This window comes from Epinephelus moara, chromosome 5, assembly GCF_006386435.1.
Source record: "Epinephelus moara isolate mb chromosome 5, YSFRI_EMoa_1.0, whole genome shotgun sequence".
Classification (NCBI taxonomy): domain Eukaryota; kingdom Metazoa; phylum Chordata; class Actinopteri; order Perciformes; family Serranidae; genus Epinephelus; species Epinephelus moara.
This window is the reverse complement of record NC_065510.1, coordinates 17,004,068-17,021,312: the sequence shown is the minus strand read 5'-3', so window position 1 is coordinate 17,021,312 and position 17,245 is coordinate 17,004,068. Positions and strand designations below refer to the sequence as shown.

Genomic DNA, 17,245 nt, shown 5'->3' with positions numbered 1-17,245 from the left:
GCTCGCCTTAAAGATAAAAGCTTGACTTGTTGCAGTGCCCAACTTCTAAGTTGGTTATTTTTTTGTTTTAACTCCTATCAAAAAGCAGCACAGTCACTGCTACAGCTGCATAATACATACATTTAGGAACAATAAAATTCCTTTTTGGTTTTATTTATTTCTCCCTTCTTTGTGCATTACCCCCTGTGTGTGCACACTGTGTAGAGACTCAAGCAGTATAATACAGGCCTGTGCCATAGGGAAAGGCATCGGGCCAAGTCACACTCCTGCCATCCACAATCCATTCAACATGCAACACACCGCTAGAGCCTCTGTGTTGCTGGAGGGGAGCGAGCACTGATACCCTCTTAATGTTCTTTAAGCTGGGCCCAAGTGAAAAATTGCTAATGTGCAACAAAGCCCAGACCCTGGTGATCGCAACTGAAGCCTTGGCACAGCACTATACTGTATTTTGTGTTTTGTCTGGCATCTGAAGGGAATTTAGTAATTACTTCTTTGTTTGTGATTGCAATTTTACACCTGCCACCCCCGAACACTGTTTATTTAAAATAATCCCGCTTGTTAGGATCATTTAAATGGACTTTCATGCTATGTAAGTGGAACTAGTTGGATGAATCGATTCCAGTATGGCCAGGGAACAGGGGTGGGTGTTGAGGTGGGATGCAGTTCAACTTGCGCCTCAGCCTACGACTGAAGCATTAACACTACAGTCACTTATAGTCACTTGGGCTCGTTGCCCAGCCATTACACAAACCAAACACATGTCATCTCTTTCTCTATTCTTTTTTTTTAGGTTCCATAACTAAGGCACAGTCAGGAAGTTTCAGCACAGTGGGGAAGTGAACATCCACTCACCCGAGCACTCTGTCCGGCAATAAGCTGGTCATCTTCAGTCTGGACACTAGTCCTGCTGCGAGTATCATAGTCCTCCTGTTCAAAGTCAGAATCATCTTCCAGCTCCTCTGGTGTCTGCGGGAAACACAAAGACAAAGTTAGACAGGGAGAAACTGAAAAAAGAAGATTCACACTACTCCTAAATTGACAGCTCAAAAGGACAAATTTCTTTGACTTCATGCCCCATTGTGCGGGAATCCAGAGGAACAGACAGCATATGTTCCTGTGTTGTTTTCGGTATACAGTGCCTCATTGGGAGTTTTGGCTCACAACCAAACTCAGCATGTGACAGACAGAGATGTCACACAATAAAAAGAGTCAATTATTTATTCATAAAAGCCATGTTTAGAGTTATTCTCTGGATAAAATACCTCCTTTCCTTACCTACAGTCTTCTGTCAAATTGAATTATAAATGAGTGGCACTCTTTGAAAATGCAGAAATTTGGAATTTTAGGTATTTTTCTGATTAACAGCATTAATGTATTAGCTTTGGAAAGATACCTGACAGGAAAGAAGCAACACAATAGCAGTTGTCAGTGCCTTTTAACACATGTACAGGTATAAATAGCAACAATTAGTCCTTGTTTGTACTTCACAGGTAAATATCTCGACCCATTTGCACATTACCTCGGTCAGCAACTCCATATTCAATGGTGTTAAATACGAGTATGCCAACAAGGGCTATCAAGTTTTAGAGAATTAAAGGAGGTCACTGAATATATTTATGCTGGAGAGAGACAGGTTTTTACAGAGGGATGCTTTTCTTTACATAAGCCGTTTCCTCCAAACACTTTCAGTATCGTACATTTGGAACCAAAAGTAACCCTTCAGAAATGGTACCTAGACCCTAGCGTTTCCACTGCAAACCGTACCCTTAAATGAGGGCGGGGTTTTTGTCACTCACTGCTCTGTCCAGCACTCACTGTATTTCCTCCTTGTTTATTATCCACAGGACGAGGCTGAATGTCAGCATTTTCAGAACAAAATAAAACAGGCTGCAGTGAGAGTCTCTCTTGATGGGATATTGAAAAACAGCGGGATTGTGCATTTAGTCCTTCTCAGGCAAGCTCAGGGGTTTAGTGTTGCCAGTGCCCACAGGAACAATGCTCAACTACGCTTTTTTTTTTTTTTTTCGAGGATTGGGATATATGCAGTTCACATAATCCAGTCAAAATTGATGTATATTTTTAAATGCTTGATCCACTCATTACTAAAAGTGTATGTCCTATAAAAACTAAATTAATGGTCAAAGTTGTTAAAGTGAAATTTAAGGTGTGCTGATGGATTCATGTTGTCATCTCAAAAATGGGGAACGGAACGGTTCCATTGGTACCATCCACAACTTTTCACAGTGGAAACAGAAAAAATCTTATCCAAATGAACTGAACCGTACCGTATTGCTCGGTGGAAACAGGGCTATGGTTCCCACACATTTTCATGGACAAAATATTAAATCTTTCCAATGACTTTTTAGACCCCCATAATAAAATTTCCATAATCATTCACCATGTATAACACGAACATTGCTCCGTCTCAGAAATGCAGTACAATTTTTTTTTTCTTTCATTCAAATATACTGGGTTCAAGCTCTTCTGAAACATAATTTCAGCTAGCTGGCATACATGGAGGGAGAGATGTAATGCAGGAAAAAAAATGAAGAAACATACGTGATGGTAAACAAAACACTGTCACACATAGACGTTAGAGTGTATTAGAGAAAATGCTGTTTTGTTACATTATGTGGAAGGTTATCAAGTGAAGATTACTGTAACAATTCCATTACGCACAACATTTCATGACTTTTCCTGAACAAATTCTATGACTGGAAACCTGGAAAAATTAGATGTTGATGTTAGGTGGCTAATGTTAGGTGCCACGCAATATTGGCTGGTAGATTATTTGATTCATCACAAACAACCTTGATATATTGAAATTGATGTGTTCAGATTCAGATTCAGGCAATTCAATTAATCTCACCGGCAACAGCTTGCCTTGCACACATACTATAACATAACATTAACACACATAAATTGATGGGTAATAAAATAAATACATTTAAAAAAAAACAAAAAACTTAAAAATATGCCAAGGAGTTCAGTGGAATAAAGGAATCTATAAATAATATAAAATTAAAATATATTAAATAACACAATAAAAACAAAAATTTACAGAGAATTGAAAAGACAAATGGCAGAGGGAATAAAAGATTTTGATTACCAGTTAGTTTTACAGGCAGGTAAAGCAAAATGACGCCCTGACGTCAACAGAGAAAATTTGCCTGCAAGAACATCCAGACGAAACTAAAGTAGTTGTGGCTTTTTGGAGGATTTGTTGATTGCAAAAAAACTCACTCTTGTGATCTTACAGCAGATTTTAACATTGCTATTTAGTGTGAAGCTGTGACTCAACGATTAGACAATAATCTGTGGTCAGTTTCTGTCAAGGCTGGTTTTACTACTTCCCACATCCACTATTAGACACCACTCATAACAAGAGGAAACACACAGCAGGACTGCATTTTAAAGAGCAAGCCTCTGAAATGTAACAAAATGTCAGCCGTATTGCTTTTATCTGTGTACATGTGTGTTTGCACAGTCTGTCTCTGCACAATAATCTTACGTTTATTTTGTGTCTTTGAAGACGTATCATGTTTGAACAGGGCCGCGTGGTGAATGAAACTGCTTAATGTTATTCTTTTTAAGTTTTGGCGCTTCATTTATTCCTCTCATTTTATTTCAAAAGGGAAAAAAGCAGAGTTGTAAGCATCGTGTAATGAAGAAAATACAGAGCATTACTCCACAATGCTTAATAATTGGAAAAAGCAATGGGAGCACAAGTAATTTCTGGTCTCTTATGAAATAAAAAAATGGAATGTAATTGAGTCATATATGAGCATCTGCTCAAAGTGAGAGACTGAATGATTAATAATCATTTTTATTTCCTCTCTGCTGGCTACAAAGCACCGTCTCGCTAATTAAGATTAGTGGGTTAGCCAGCTAACTTCAGCACAGGCTTGTTGATCTCGTGAAGACGGCTCACTCCTAACCGGGACTATATCACCATGGTAACCTACGCTGGATGGCTTACATGCTGCAGAGCAGCATATGAGATCAAAACATGTACATGTGTAAAGTCATCATTCCTACATGATGCTGACATTTAAAAAGCGCTGCATTCACAGAGCTGTCACAGTCGTCCTTGTGAAGAGCACTGAGAGGTTTTCTATTTATAGGCTGAGAGAATGTTGCCTCTTCATGATGATTAATTATATTAGAGATATTACAGATGTAATTAATATCTTACACAAGATGAATGCTCACACTGGCTACAAAGCAAGACATCTACCAAACAGGTTGCTAGTAGACCATGGCAATACTGAATTAAATGAACTGTATGCTGGCATAGGCTGAACCACAGAACCAGACCAATCTGTGACCTCATGTTTTATTTATTCTGGTAGATATGTCCCATCCCCCTCCCATTCACACAGATTTCCAGCCAATCTGGCTTGATGTGCATGTAGCCGTCTGTTGTTGATGTTCTGGGACGCTGTATCCACGTCAGTCTGTTACATACATTGTGTCTTTTCAAAATACACCTCCATTTTTACAGGACTGGCATACAGTCTCTTAAAATAGATACAATAAATGTAACATGTTGGTACAACACCAGAAAAAACAACAGGGTTTGGCTTTACATTTAACATGGACCTCCCTGGTGGAAGTGGGTGATTGTTGGACCAATCCATCACCCCTCCCACCTGCCCTACTCTGAACTTTCGCCCCCTTAACTGATGTTATTATTTGGCTGTCTTCCCCCTGACGCCATAACACACTGACAGCGCCAAGCCATGTATACTGCCGATGTGAAAGGACAGATTTTTTTGCCCGTGTCTGATGCGAAAGTCACAGCCCAAGCGCCAGTATTTGCTGATTTCAGAATGAGAATGCATAAACCTATCTTAGTAAAGAGGAGTGCCAATGAGGCATTTTGAAAACAACCAAGATGGTCACTACTGATGTGGAACTTTCTGCTGTAGTACTATTTCCAAATTAAGATGGCAAAAACAGAATGATAATGCACTGGTTAGCATTGTCGCCTCACAGCAAGAGGGTTCCTGGTTCAAACCCAGGGTGGAGGAGCCCTTATGTGGGGAGTTTGCATGTTCTCCCTGTGATAGCGTGGCTTTTCTCCAGGTACTCCGGCTTCCTCCCACAGTCCAAAGAAATGCAGGTTAATTGGTGACTCTAAATTGCCCGTAGGTGTGAATGTGAGTGTGAATGGTTGTCTGTCTCTATGTGCCAGCCCTGTGATAGTCTGGTGACCTGTCCAGGGTGTACCCTGCCTCTCACACAATGTCAGCTGGGATAGGCATTAACACTTGTTCACAGACATATCGATGCTACACCATCACTGTCTGTTTACATTTGTCCATCGCTCAGTGCTAAATCACATATTTCATTGCTCTGACTGGTTGCAGGTCCACCAATTGCGTCCCTAGGAATTTTCAGACTATGAGCTTTGATACCATCCCTTGGAATCTAAAATTAACCGAGAGCTTCTAGACTAAGTTGCATTAGTGATCTGCTTTGGCAATGTCTGGCTAGCATAGGGTAGTCATAGTGATGAATAATCTTATTAGTATTCCCAACAGTCATTGATCCGTTGCCCTCATATTCTATCACCGCAGAACATGATACAGCTCTGTGAATAGAACATCTTCTAATGGACTCAATGAGATGAGGATTGTATAAAAAAAATGGGGAAAAGCCTCCATAGCCACTGAGATTTAGCTCCTATTAATTAATTGGCACAATGTTGTGGTCATACATAGCTTCATTAAGCTTTTTTTTTAAGCCTTTGTATTTATCCTCAGCAGCAGGAACACCATTTATTGTACTTATATAATGCTCATATTCATTTTTTAAAGTACAGATTCTATTCTACTGAACATGATGATATTTTCTTTAGCATATGGTTTGATTTCTATCATTCGGATAATTGCTACTTTTGCTGTGTTTTGCTAGTTATGTGTCTGCATTCCTATTTCATTTCACCAACTTATATATTTTTCCCTCTGTCCTGACCTGATATGCCCATGGGATACAAAAATAGCATCTCGTCTAAAGTTCAAACACACTTGACAACCCTTAGCGTTTTCATGTGAATACGTTTATAGCTGAATCACTAAATCCAGTATAATACAACNCATAAATAATTTCCCCTCGGGGATCAATAAAGTATTTCTGATTCTGATTCTGATTCTGATTTCATTTCACCAACTTATATATTTTTCCCTCTATCCTGACCTGATATGCCCATGGGATACAAAAATAGCATCTCGTCTAAAGTTCAAACACACTTGACAACCCTTAGCGTTTTCATGTGAATACGTTTATAGCTGAATCACTAAATCCAGTATAATACAACCAGGTGTTAAACAGCTTTGTGAGATTGGTCGTTCATTTCAATGGGGCCGCTGGGTCGACAAACTGCAGTAGATTGCTTTGCTTCTTTCTGCTGTTTACCTTGTGATAATACAGACGCCCTGAGAGGCAGGGTGAAAATATCTTTTGTTACCTACAAGGAAAGCCTACAAGTAAAAATTCTCCCACGTGCAAGCAGCCATGACATGTCATAGAACTCTCAAAGGCTGAATCCAAGCGTCCACCCTCTGGACTTGCAGCCGGAGCCCTCGCGGACTTCAGTTGTACGTAGCGTAAAGTATTTACTGTCATCACGTAAAGTCTGTGATGGCAGAGACTCCAAGCGGCTGATAGACAGGCCTCGAGACTGTTTTGCCCCTCGAAACGTTCAACTATCGCTGCTGTCATATTCATATATGTGATATAAGTTGATGAATAGCGCCTACTCATCTGTCCCTACAGATAACAAGATACAAATCCCATGTATAGCTTTTTTGTGACTAAAAAAAAAATGTATTAACACATCTCTATATAACATACAGGCTACACACATTCAAAAACAGCAATGTGTCTAATTAAGGACAGGACTGTAACTCAATAAATTGGGTCTTACTTTCATTAAAAGACCTTCTTATGTTGTTTTTGGCCAATTTTTAGCCTATTTCACTGCACAGCCTGATAGGTAGCAATGATAAAATGTATTTTCAGTCCCTCTACAGCCTATACTTTTACATATCTCTGTATCATGATGTGGTTGAATATCATTTCTGGCCCACACAATTCAAGTAACATTTTAATAGCCCTAAATATCAATAACTATTTCACACATTCATACGTTGTTTCTGTTTCGGCCCCCAAAACGTCACGTCCGTATTGCAGTGAATTGTAGGTTATTATATCAGTGAAGTCTGCTGAAGTCTGCAGAAACTCCACTTGAGGCCTTGTGGACTGGCTGAGTTGTGGATTTAGACAGCCCTAAGCACTCCCAGACTTCCCGTGAACACGCCTGCACAGTCCGGTCAAATGGGGACATTTGGATTCAACCAAAGATCCATCATGTTTTACAGTGGACATTTGTAGTCAGTTAATTGAGAGGGTTAAAGCCTTTTGTTTATGCTGCATTTGGCTGAACTTTGAATGCTCTTTGTATCATGCACTAAGCGCTTCGTTCTGCACGGCTTTCTCACTCCCAAACCAACCTAATTAAGTCTAGCCTTGTGTCTCATGAGAGGAAAGGCAGAAGTTTTTAATAATATCTCTTACATTGGAGAATTAGGAGATCCTATGTATCTTCTATGTAGGAGATATTATCTCCCACATGGGATACAACATCCTGTACATAGGAGATAATATCTCCTACATAAGAAACAAACTGGTTCTGTAATTCCTTTTTCACCACCTTGCCTCTTAGGGCCTCTGCATGATCACTGAAAGAGATGATAAAATTATTGTTGTTGTGATAACTTTTTTGTTGTAAAAGCTCACAGTGTTATAGACCACTGTGCAATGTTATGGCATCTGATAAGCCTTTAAACCCGAGGTTCTATTATTAAAAGCAGCCTTCATGGATTGTATTTCATCGTCTCACAGGGACCTGAAACAACATGCCCACATCAATGCAGCCCCTTGCATTTCTGTAATGCAGTGCTCCTTTAGCTCTGAACTTGTGGCAAAAGTTGAACTTTCTGCTTGAGACAGACTGTAGGTCAGTTTGCTGGGAATAGGAGAGAGTAAACACTGGTTATATTACACTCGCCAGTCTCCAACCACTGTTCAATTTCATACATGTTCCATTGCATCTAGGACTTGCTACTCCATTGCACTCTGCTCCGTGTGTGTGTGTGTGTGTGTGTGTGTGTGTGTGCACGCGCGTGTGTGAGTCTGCGTGGGTACATAAAGGCCAGGACAAAACTATGTTTTTGAGAACTTTCATTATAACTTTACACTGTTCTCAAGACCTGCCTCAATTTTTAAACACTGTGGAGAATTGGTTTCTTAATCCATCGACGGCTCATAAGATCTGTGCTGTAAAAATTCTAAAGGAGCCATTACTCGGCTTAAGTGGGAGAAAAATAACACAGACGCTTGAAAATGTGTGCACAAAAAACTATTACATGTGGCACCAACATTTGCTATCTATATGATGGAGTTAGACAACAGAAAGCAAGGATCTTCCAAGTTGTTTCCTCAGAAAGTAATTGAACTTGGATGGGATTATGAAGCCAGCTGGTCCCGGGCAGTTCAAAGCTGCCTGTTTTACATTATTTACCAACATCAAATTATTTTCCATAATTAGATTTTTTCCAGAGCTGCACTGGGAAACCTTCCAGCCTGCATAAAGTTGAATAAATGAATTACATGGTGAAGAGAGGAAGGGCCAGTACGGGTGAAAAATGCAGATACCGTAATATCAGAGCGGGTATGTGAGGCGGCGGAGCTGCTGGTGTCATGTTGTTATGCAGGGATTTTATAATGACATGCTGTAAAATGTTCTGCCAGCTTTATAAAACATGATCATGTGACAGGTGTGACATCTCGGATGGGAATTCAATTGAATTTTAGATTTCAATTATGTTTGTCTTCGTCCTGAGGGCGGATATATTTTTGTGAAAGAACCTCTACTGTCATCTGTGATAGTCTGTGGTACAGTTTGCTCTGTGAGTGATGTATCACAGATGTGAGGCTGCGGGAATGACAATGAAGAGGCAAAAACTGGAGAGGTGTCTGTGACAAATATGTCTCATGAGTCACGGAGATGAATCCAGTGACTCAGGAGAGTTTATTCTCACAGGTTTTATGATTAAATTCTTTGCTTTCTCCCTTTGTATTTTCAAATAATTAATTAGAGGGTAAAAAGACAATAATATACGGGTTAATGTGATTGTAGAGTGCTTAAAAGTAGATCATAAATTTAAGCCAAATATGCTAAATCCCAGACTCATTGACTGACTATTCAGCAACATTAGGGCATAAACAATTTACTCAGATGTCTACATTCACAGAACACCCAATCAAATTATTTAAATATATGGAGGAAGGCAGATATAAATTACCGCACTTGGTCTTGGTCAGCATTTCCAAACACATTCATTTCCGTCTAACTCCTAAATGCTGAGTATTTCAACTGGTATTTCAGTGAGTGTTTTCCTTTTAGAGGAAGTAATGGACGTACCCTTATCATGAGGACAGCTTTCCTGATGTCACGGACGCCGTCGTAGACCAAACGGGATGCATCAATGAACTCATTCTCCTCAAAAGCCTGTGGAGGGTTCGTACTCAGTGCCTCGATAGCAACCTCCACTTGTTCAGCAAAGCGGGGCATGACTGCAGGGAGAAATAGGTGAGGGCGGTAGATAGGGAGGACAAAAGGAAGATATGAGAGTCAGGTGTATCACATGTGTTAGTAATCTGTCAGAATAGGTGCAAGCTTATCAATTAGAAAAAGGAAAAGGGCATGGTGAAAGCACGATTATTAGTGTGCAGTCTCTGTAGTCGAGGCCGTGATCACAACCTTTTCATTTCAGATTTTTACAGCAGCGAGGCTCCTCCTGCGTCAGTCACTTCAGGAGAGGCGGGATGTCACCCTAAACCTCTGTGTAAGTGGCAATATGCTGTTCGCACGTTGCACGCCAATTAGCTATTTCACCTCGGCTTATCCAACAGGAAGATTGGCCTGTCTGTCATGAATCTGTTTATGTGTACGCCGGCGTTTGGCATGTGGAAGTGTGCGTACGTGTGTGTGTGTAAGTGTGTAACCTGTGAGAAGATGGCTGTGCACACTGCACGTGTCAGTGTTACAGTACAAGGACGCTAACTTGCAAGCTCAGCCTGTCAAATCGCAGTGAAGGGAAACAAATTCATCAAAGTCTTTTCAGCCGAACAAAAGCCGAGCAACAAAAGAAAAGTCCCTATTGACCATAAAAATGGTTGGTTTTGTTGTCAGTATCAGTTGGCCAGACCTGATGGAAGAGCTTTATGCTCTTTGTGTGTTCAAATGAATTGTGCTGAATGTGAATAGACATTATTAAATATTCACGAATCTGGACTGAATGTTTGAATATTTAGCAGGCTACCTTTCTACGTAATCTCCTGTTGAGTCACAATAATTGAATGCAGAGTTTAATAAGGTGGGTTTTTTTTTTGGACTCTGTCCTCCCACAAATTATCATAACAAAAGCTATGGTTTACCTGGACAGACTGTCATCAGCGAGAAAAAGGTCGGCCTTCATATACTGTATTATCTATTAGGGGGTTTTTCAAACACAACAAATGCCTGTAACCCCGCCAGTACTTGTGACTGTGCTTCAAGCCCACATGGTATTCTCTATGAATCCACAATAAATATCTAAATGATTTCAGATAGGGAGAGAGATGAAGAGAGAGGAAGACAAAGGGTTTGCTTTTTTGATATGTCAGAAAAAGATGTCTTTGCTGTGTTAGAAATCTGCAACAAGTATACATAAAGAGTGGATTTCTGATTTAAGACAAGACCCTTTCGAGAGGAGACGACAGGTCTAATGAGGACAGATGGATAGGAGAAAGAAAAAGAGAGGAAAAGAGACAAATAAAGTATTGCAGCTTGGCTGGTGAGCCTCCGCCAGAAAGCCAACTGTGTGATTTTATTATCATTCTCCACACTTTCTTCCCCTCTTACATGCAGAGTGAACTAAATCAATTAGCCAGCTTGCACTAAAGGTGTATCTGCAGTATACTTATTTGTCTGATATAAAACATAAGCTATATTTCACCAAACATAAAAGGCACTACAAAAAAGTCTCTCTCGTTTTCTTTTCATTTTTAATTCAGTTTAATCCACTTACTGGAGAAGCGTAAAATAGGCTTTTGGGAATTGCTGGGAAGGCGTTTTAAATAGAAATATTTAAATGTTCTCCAAGCTCTTAATGAGCAAAGTTGCTGATGGTAAGGAGCAATTTCACTCATTCCAGTTGAAAAATGATGAAGGGAATTAAATGTGACCATGTAGGAATGGATTTTTTTCACCCCCTAGGCTTAAGCATAGTTTAAGTGAGAAGTTATGGAAGTACAATGAATGCTTAAAAACCTCACAGCAGAGATGGCATGCCCCACTGAGGTGTTTAACGAGCTCCAGACACCACAAACTGCACTGTTTTTGATGGCAAAACCTCAATTTTGCACGAAGAAGACAGCTCAATTTAGGCAATGTGTTACAAGCGGGACAATCAAAAGCAATTATACAAACAAAACATGAACTAAATCATTAAGTACAACTTCAAATCTAAAATTGGATTTGTTAAGAGTTTGACTTGTATTGTTTTTGGAGGACACAGTTTTAACTCTTATGTTTTGATGACATGTTGAGCAGCCAATTATTGTTCATTCATGAGAGCCTTAAAGTTAAATTCTAACAAAGTGAAACAGAATTAAAGGGATTTATTAAAATAATGCAAAAATACTTAATATTATTTTGTTATTCTTGTATTTTTTTCATTGTTATAACATGTATATCTATTTGTACTGCAAAATGTATATATATAACATATACTACATATCATATATTATATACTTTATAGCTTATATCATCGGTATCTTTTGATTGATAAAGGATAACGTGACGACTTATATGTGAAAGCAGCTGCTCTTTTTGATGAACCCACACAAAATCATCACCCGTCCCTGCAGTTCCCCTCAGCTCTACAGAGCTTTATAGTGTCTTTCAGCCCATTGTTTCTGTTGCATGGCAGCACCGTTACAGTTAAACGCTACTTACTTCAGCAAAAATGCCCAGCACTTAATGGCAGACAGATTAGGCTAGCTGGTAAATATAGAGAAGCATTTATTTAGTCATTTTATTAACTTTAATTGTATATTATGGAATTGTTTGATTTGACGATCTGTAGATACATTGCTGCTTGTTTTTTTTAAAACTGTGTCTTGTAAGGTGTCCTCGAGTGCTTTGAAAGGCGCCTCTGAATAAAATGCATTATTATTATCATTATGTTTAATGAAATACTTCTGATTCTCTCCTCAGGAGTCGGTAAAAACCAAAACAGAACTACAGTAAAGGAGGTTGAATATCGAAGTTAAATTCATCAGGTGGTGAGGAACAAAACTCCAAAGGAATGATAAGTGCTTTATTGTAGGCAACTGGACTTGCATGCATTTCTTGAAGACGTTTCACCTCTCATCCAAGAGGCTTCTTCAGTTCTAACTGACTGGTACGAAGTTGCAGGCTTTAAACTATGTGTGGGTGGGGACCCTTATAGAGTCCTCACATGTGAGCTCTTAGTTAGTTAGCTCTTTGTAACGACTCTGAAACTAAGAAACAGAGTCGACAGCCTGCAACTCTGCACCAGTAAGTTAGAACTGAAGAAGCCTCTTGGATGAGAGGTGAAACGCCTTCAAGAAACACAAGCAAGACCAGTTGCTACGATATTGCACTTATGATTACCATGACCTGGATGACTGAGAATCTTCACCGACATCCAAAGGAATGGTAATGGTACTACATCATAGCTGCAGAGGAGCACTACTAAATCACTTTCGCGCAATTATTTGCACCATTCACTTGTCTGGTCCATGGCATTACAATGTAGGAAGCTCATCTCTGTCATCTAATTTTCTTACTGCTGATAGCCTGTCTCTTTGCTGCTGTGACATGTGAGCTTCCCCCGGGGATCAATGAAGCAGTCAGAATTTTTTTTATTGTTGTGACCAGATGAGGCCACTGACACTGGACACCAAAACTCAAGGCCACAACTGAAATTAAGGAATTAAATTGTGCTGTTGTAGCATGTAGGCTGGTTTAAAACTGTTGGGCTATACTGATTTTTTGGGGTTTATTTTACAGTTAATATGACCAATTATTACTGTTGTGCAAAGACTTATACTTGCACAGTCAACACTTGAAATTCCTCAACAATCTTGTTCTTGTAGATAATGTATCTGTTAATATTTGCATCAGGTGATTCACTGTTCTTCAAACAGGCTGGCTGACCTTTTCCTTAAAAAGACTAATATACAGATTCAATTTGAAGGACTATGTTGATTGTAAGGAACAAAACATTTACTAGAAAAAAGCAGACTCGGGTTTAAAAACACCACACGGAGGCCTCCAATTATTTCCCATTATCTTCACAAGAGGGAGCAGTGGGGGGGTCCAGTGATTGTCTTAGGGTAGCCATGGCAACCCCTGGCCAACCCTTAGCGGTGCCACTGCAATTAGGTCTTATCTTACAGCTATGCACGGTAGGGTTAGGTACCGATCTCTGTTATGGGTAACAACAAATTATGTTGGTCCTATCGAGTACTAATTCACATGAAATCCATTGGTGGCAAAGTTCGGTACCTGAGAGTGCATCTGTGAGTAAACTGGGTTTAGACAAGAGGTGGAAGTTCCGCAAAGCATTTCAAAGCCTTAAAGCCAGCCACTGAGCTCCAAGGCTGGCAATGGTCAGGATCAATTTCAGACAAAAGGGCGGAAGTGCCCCCGAAGCCGCTCTGTTGGCTCCCCATTGAGCCAAAACTATCGCCCCAGTGCTGATCTGCAGCGATAGTCTTGGCCTCTGGTCTCTTTTCTTTTCTGTATTATTTTAATATTAATATAACTGTTAGACAAGCAGACACACACACTCAAGAAGACAGACAGACAGAGACAGAAGACCAGCTCTATGAGTGATTAGAAAAGAGCACAGGAGTAGAATTGCAATTTAGTCGACTACATCACCCCTCCAAAAATTACATTTGTATTATTACAGACAAAGTAAAGTCCCAAAAAAGGTACCGTTGAGTGCCAGTGCTAAATCAAAGTCACTGATATGGGTATCAGGTAAAATATGAATGATATCCAATCCCAATGGATTGGTAGTGTTTTACATTTGGTGTAACATGTAGTTTTAAAAAATGTCTTTTATATTGATGTTCCACTCATAGCAAAACAGCTTCAATGATTCTTGGTCAGAACAAACAATGTATGTATATGTAACACTGATATCAACCTGACAATAAGATGACCCCCTGTGTTCCAGATCAATTTCTGGGAAAAACAATAACAACAAAAAACTGTCTTATTTTTAGACCAATGCAGTACATGTGGGAAAAAGGGTTACATCTAATTTAAAGCTATTAAAACTAAAAAATTGAGAGAACATTGGAGGTTATGGGATGAAGACTTCAGCCCTCCTGCTCTTTGTCTGTTCACTGCTCTGCTCTCCTACACTCTAACCTTGGTTAAATGTTTCACCTACCTCATCATACTGCACTGCTCCTCTCATAGCAATTTCCTCATCAGCACTCTCTCCCACTGTAACTCCCACCCATATTTACGCACTGATTAAGAGGCCTTACCTCCTCTCCTTGCAAGCTTTGAGTTTGCCATCTGCTTCCCATTCTGGCTAAAACCTCCTTTACCCATCATCATAACAACGGATACAAATTTAAAGAGTGTCGAACCCAGTCAGTCCCCTTGAGTTCAGATTGATTCATTGGTGTCATTAACACTGCACTCTGATTAAAGATTTTGACATAAATGCTAAATATTTACGGAGAGTTGCTTTTAGTCGGGCCAGCCGCAAAGTCTGGTCCTCAGAGCGATTACTTTCAAAGTAGACAGTGTGAAGTGTCTTTACTTCTTTCCCTCAGTCTCTGCCGCACTTCTTTTTTAGTGCACTTGATCCACTGATTTACAGGCATGGCATGTGGGTGGCAGTGTGTGCATGTGTGTTATTACTCACTGCAAAACCCTGGCCAAATCCCATTTACTGTGCCCCGATGTAATAACAAGGAGCAACGCCACCGTGCTTCTCTAAATGGCACACTGACTTAGGCCATATATCAGTTTTTTTAATCTACCCTCTCCAGGCACCACATTAATGATCGACTTTAAAATTTGTCCCTTTTTTTGAGGAGAAGATTAGTTTAAACACAGGGAGTTAGTGGGCAGAAAAGTGTCTCGGGGAAGAGGGAGGGAGAGGGGAAAAGAGAGAGAAGCCATAACCACTTTCCCATTAGGCTATTGATTTTTCTCCCTCTCAAGGACACGCTTCAATCCCGGGCCCATGTGTGGACTGTCTGTCAGGAATCTATGGCTCAGCTTTACACCGAAGAGTTGTGTGCCTTGGCTGCCTGTATTTGGCCCGGTTGTAAATCTGAGCGCACTCAATATGAGGGAGGGAGGGATGGGCAAATTGAGACAAGGTCAAAGGGCAGGTAGTCGTGATAAGCGTCCTGTGTTGATGTGGCAGCTGTCAGAAAGACGGGCAAGTGGCTGCGATTGGCACGAGTGGCCGAGGGCATAAACACAGGGGCAATCAAATAAAAACACAAACAGCCAACTCAAAGACACACACACACACGCACTCAGGCACGGGATAAATGTTTTACACATACACACCGCTGAAAAAAAGGAAAAAAGGGGACCACATCAATGAATTCCACTAAAACCCCCGCTCAAATCGCTTAGTGAAATCCTTGGTGACAGCTATAGATTTCTTGGTAGAGTCTAGTTAATTGGACTCGGTACCCTCTAAAAAGTGTGTGGTCCTATATCCTCTTGCTTTGTTCAGCAACACTTAATCATCTTTCCCCCAGCTATAGATTTCTCCTTGACTGTGTTCAAATCCATAGACATCAGGTCTGTGAGGACTGAGGGGAGAGGGAGGCAAAAGTTCACAAGGATCAATAAGTGCTTTATGGTCCAGATCAGATGTGCATGGGAGCCCCTAAAAAACCCCAAGTACCACCACTAAGAGGGGAACAGGAAGGGGAAACACAACAGCTCTTCATCAAAGAGAAATATGGAGCCAATGAAACGCTGGTCTAACACAGTTGCCGGTTCCCCGCCTTAACATCTCAATTAGCACCTACGATCGAGAGGACACGAGGCCTCGTTAATGTTTAAGACAGGAGTCCTCCCTGAGGCCATGAAGCCAGTGAGACTTACTTATTTGTTGCCTCTGTATAGACTGTACCATCTTAGCCCTTAACTTAAAGATCCCCTCCAGTGAAAATCACATTTTTAACCTTGTTAACATGCAGCGGCGATCCTAGATTCATATAAGCCTACTGAGGCCCTGACGTATGACAGCTACAGGAAGCAAGCTGACTGTCCTGCCTAATGGTGTCTAGCCGCCATGTGGCAGCTAGAAGGGGCCCTACTTATGGGATTGTATGGCACTGTTTGGTGCCTTTATGCAGGGTTTAAGGGGGTTTAAAGTTGTAATCGCAAAGTGTGCCGCTAATAGTGACAATCAGGGGTCCCTGTTCCCAATTTTTTTGGGGGAGAGGCCCAAATGTTTAGGCCCGTTTCCACTGAAGAAGTTCCTGGTACTATCTGGGGGGCAGGAACTTTACAGGAACGTCCTCTTGCTCGGCCCTCTCAGGAGGAAGGTTCCTGTAAAGATACCAGGCTCGGGGCGTCGGTGGCTTAGTGGTAGAGCAGGCGCCCCATGTACAAGGCTGTTGCCGCAGCGGCCCGGGTTTGACTCCAGCCTGTGGCCCTTTGCTGCATGTCACTCCCTCTCTCTCTCCCCCCTTCACGCTTGTCTGTCCTGTCAAATAAAGGCAGTGGTTCCTGCGGTGGAGACACGCACCAATGGCCCCGGCCCCGTAAAATTACCCCTAAGTTCCTGCGGTGGAAACGGGCCTTTTGCCATGTTTGCCTCTCCTCAAGGTGCGGCCCTGTTAAGATGTCCATATGGCGTTTTCATAGCAAGATAGAGATTTTATTGTCCCATAAAGTGGGCAATTTGTCTTGGTCTCTACACCCATGCTGCGGCCATAAAAAACTACAACATACAACACAATACATAAACAAATCAACATTATTATTTTCCAACATCATATGCTACATGACATATCATGCGTGAAAAAGGCAGTCAACACCATGGCTGAGCATTTTCACCTTTGAACTGCAGTGTACCCATGCACAAATTCTGACTTCCAGGGT

The 17,245-nt window shown here is 40.8% G+C and overlaps 1 protein-coding gene across 2 annotated transcripts in view; it reads right to left on the bottom strand.

The window, feature by feature from the left end:
* Positions 1 to 17,245, bottom strand: part of ctnna2 (catenin (cadherin-associated protein), alpha 2) — a 512,716-nt gene that overhangs the window by 31,523 nt on the left and 463,948 nt on the right. For both annotated transcript variants that reach the window (XM_050043846.1, XM_050043847.1), the window contains 2 exons: positions 9,494 to 9,645; positions 856 to 969 (listed from right to left, as the gene is read on the bottom strand). In XM_050043846.1, the coding sequence (XP_049899803.1) occupies positions 856 to 969; positions 9,494 to 9,645 (266 nt within the window). The remainder of the gene's footprint in view (positions 1 to 855; positions 970 to 9,493; positions 9,646 to 17,245) is intronic.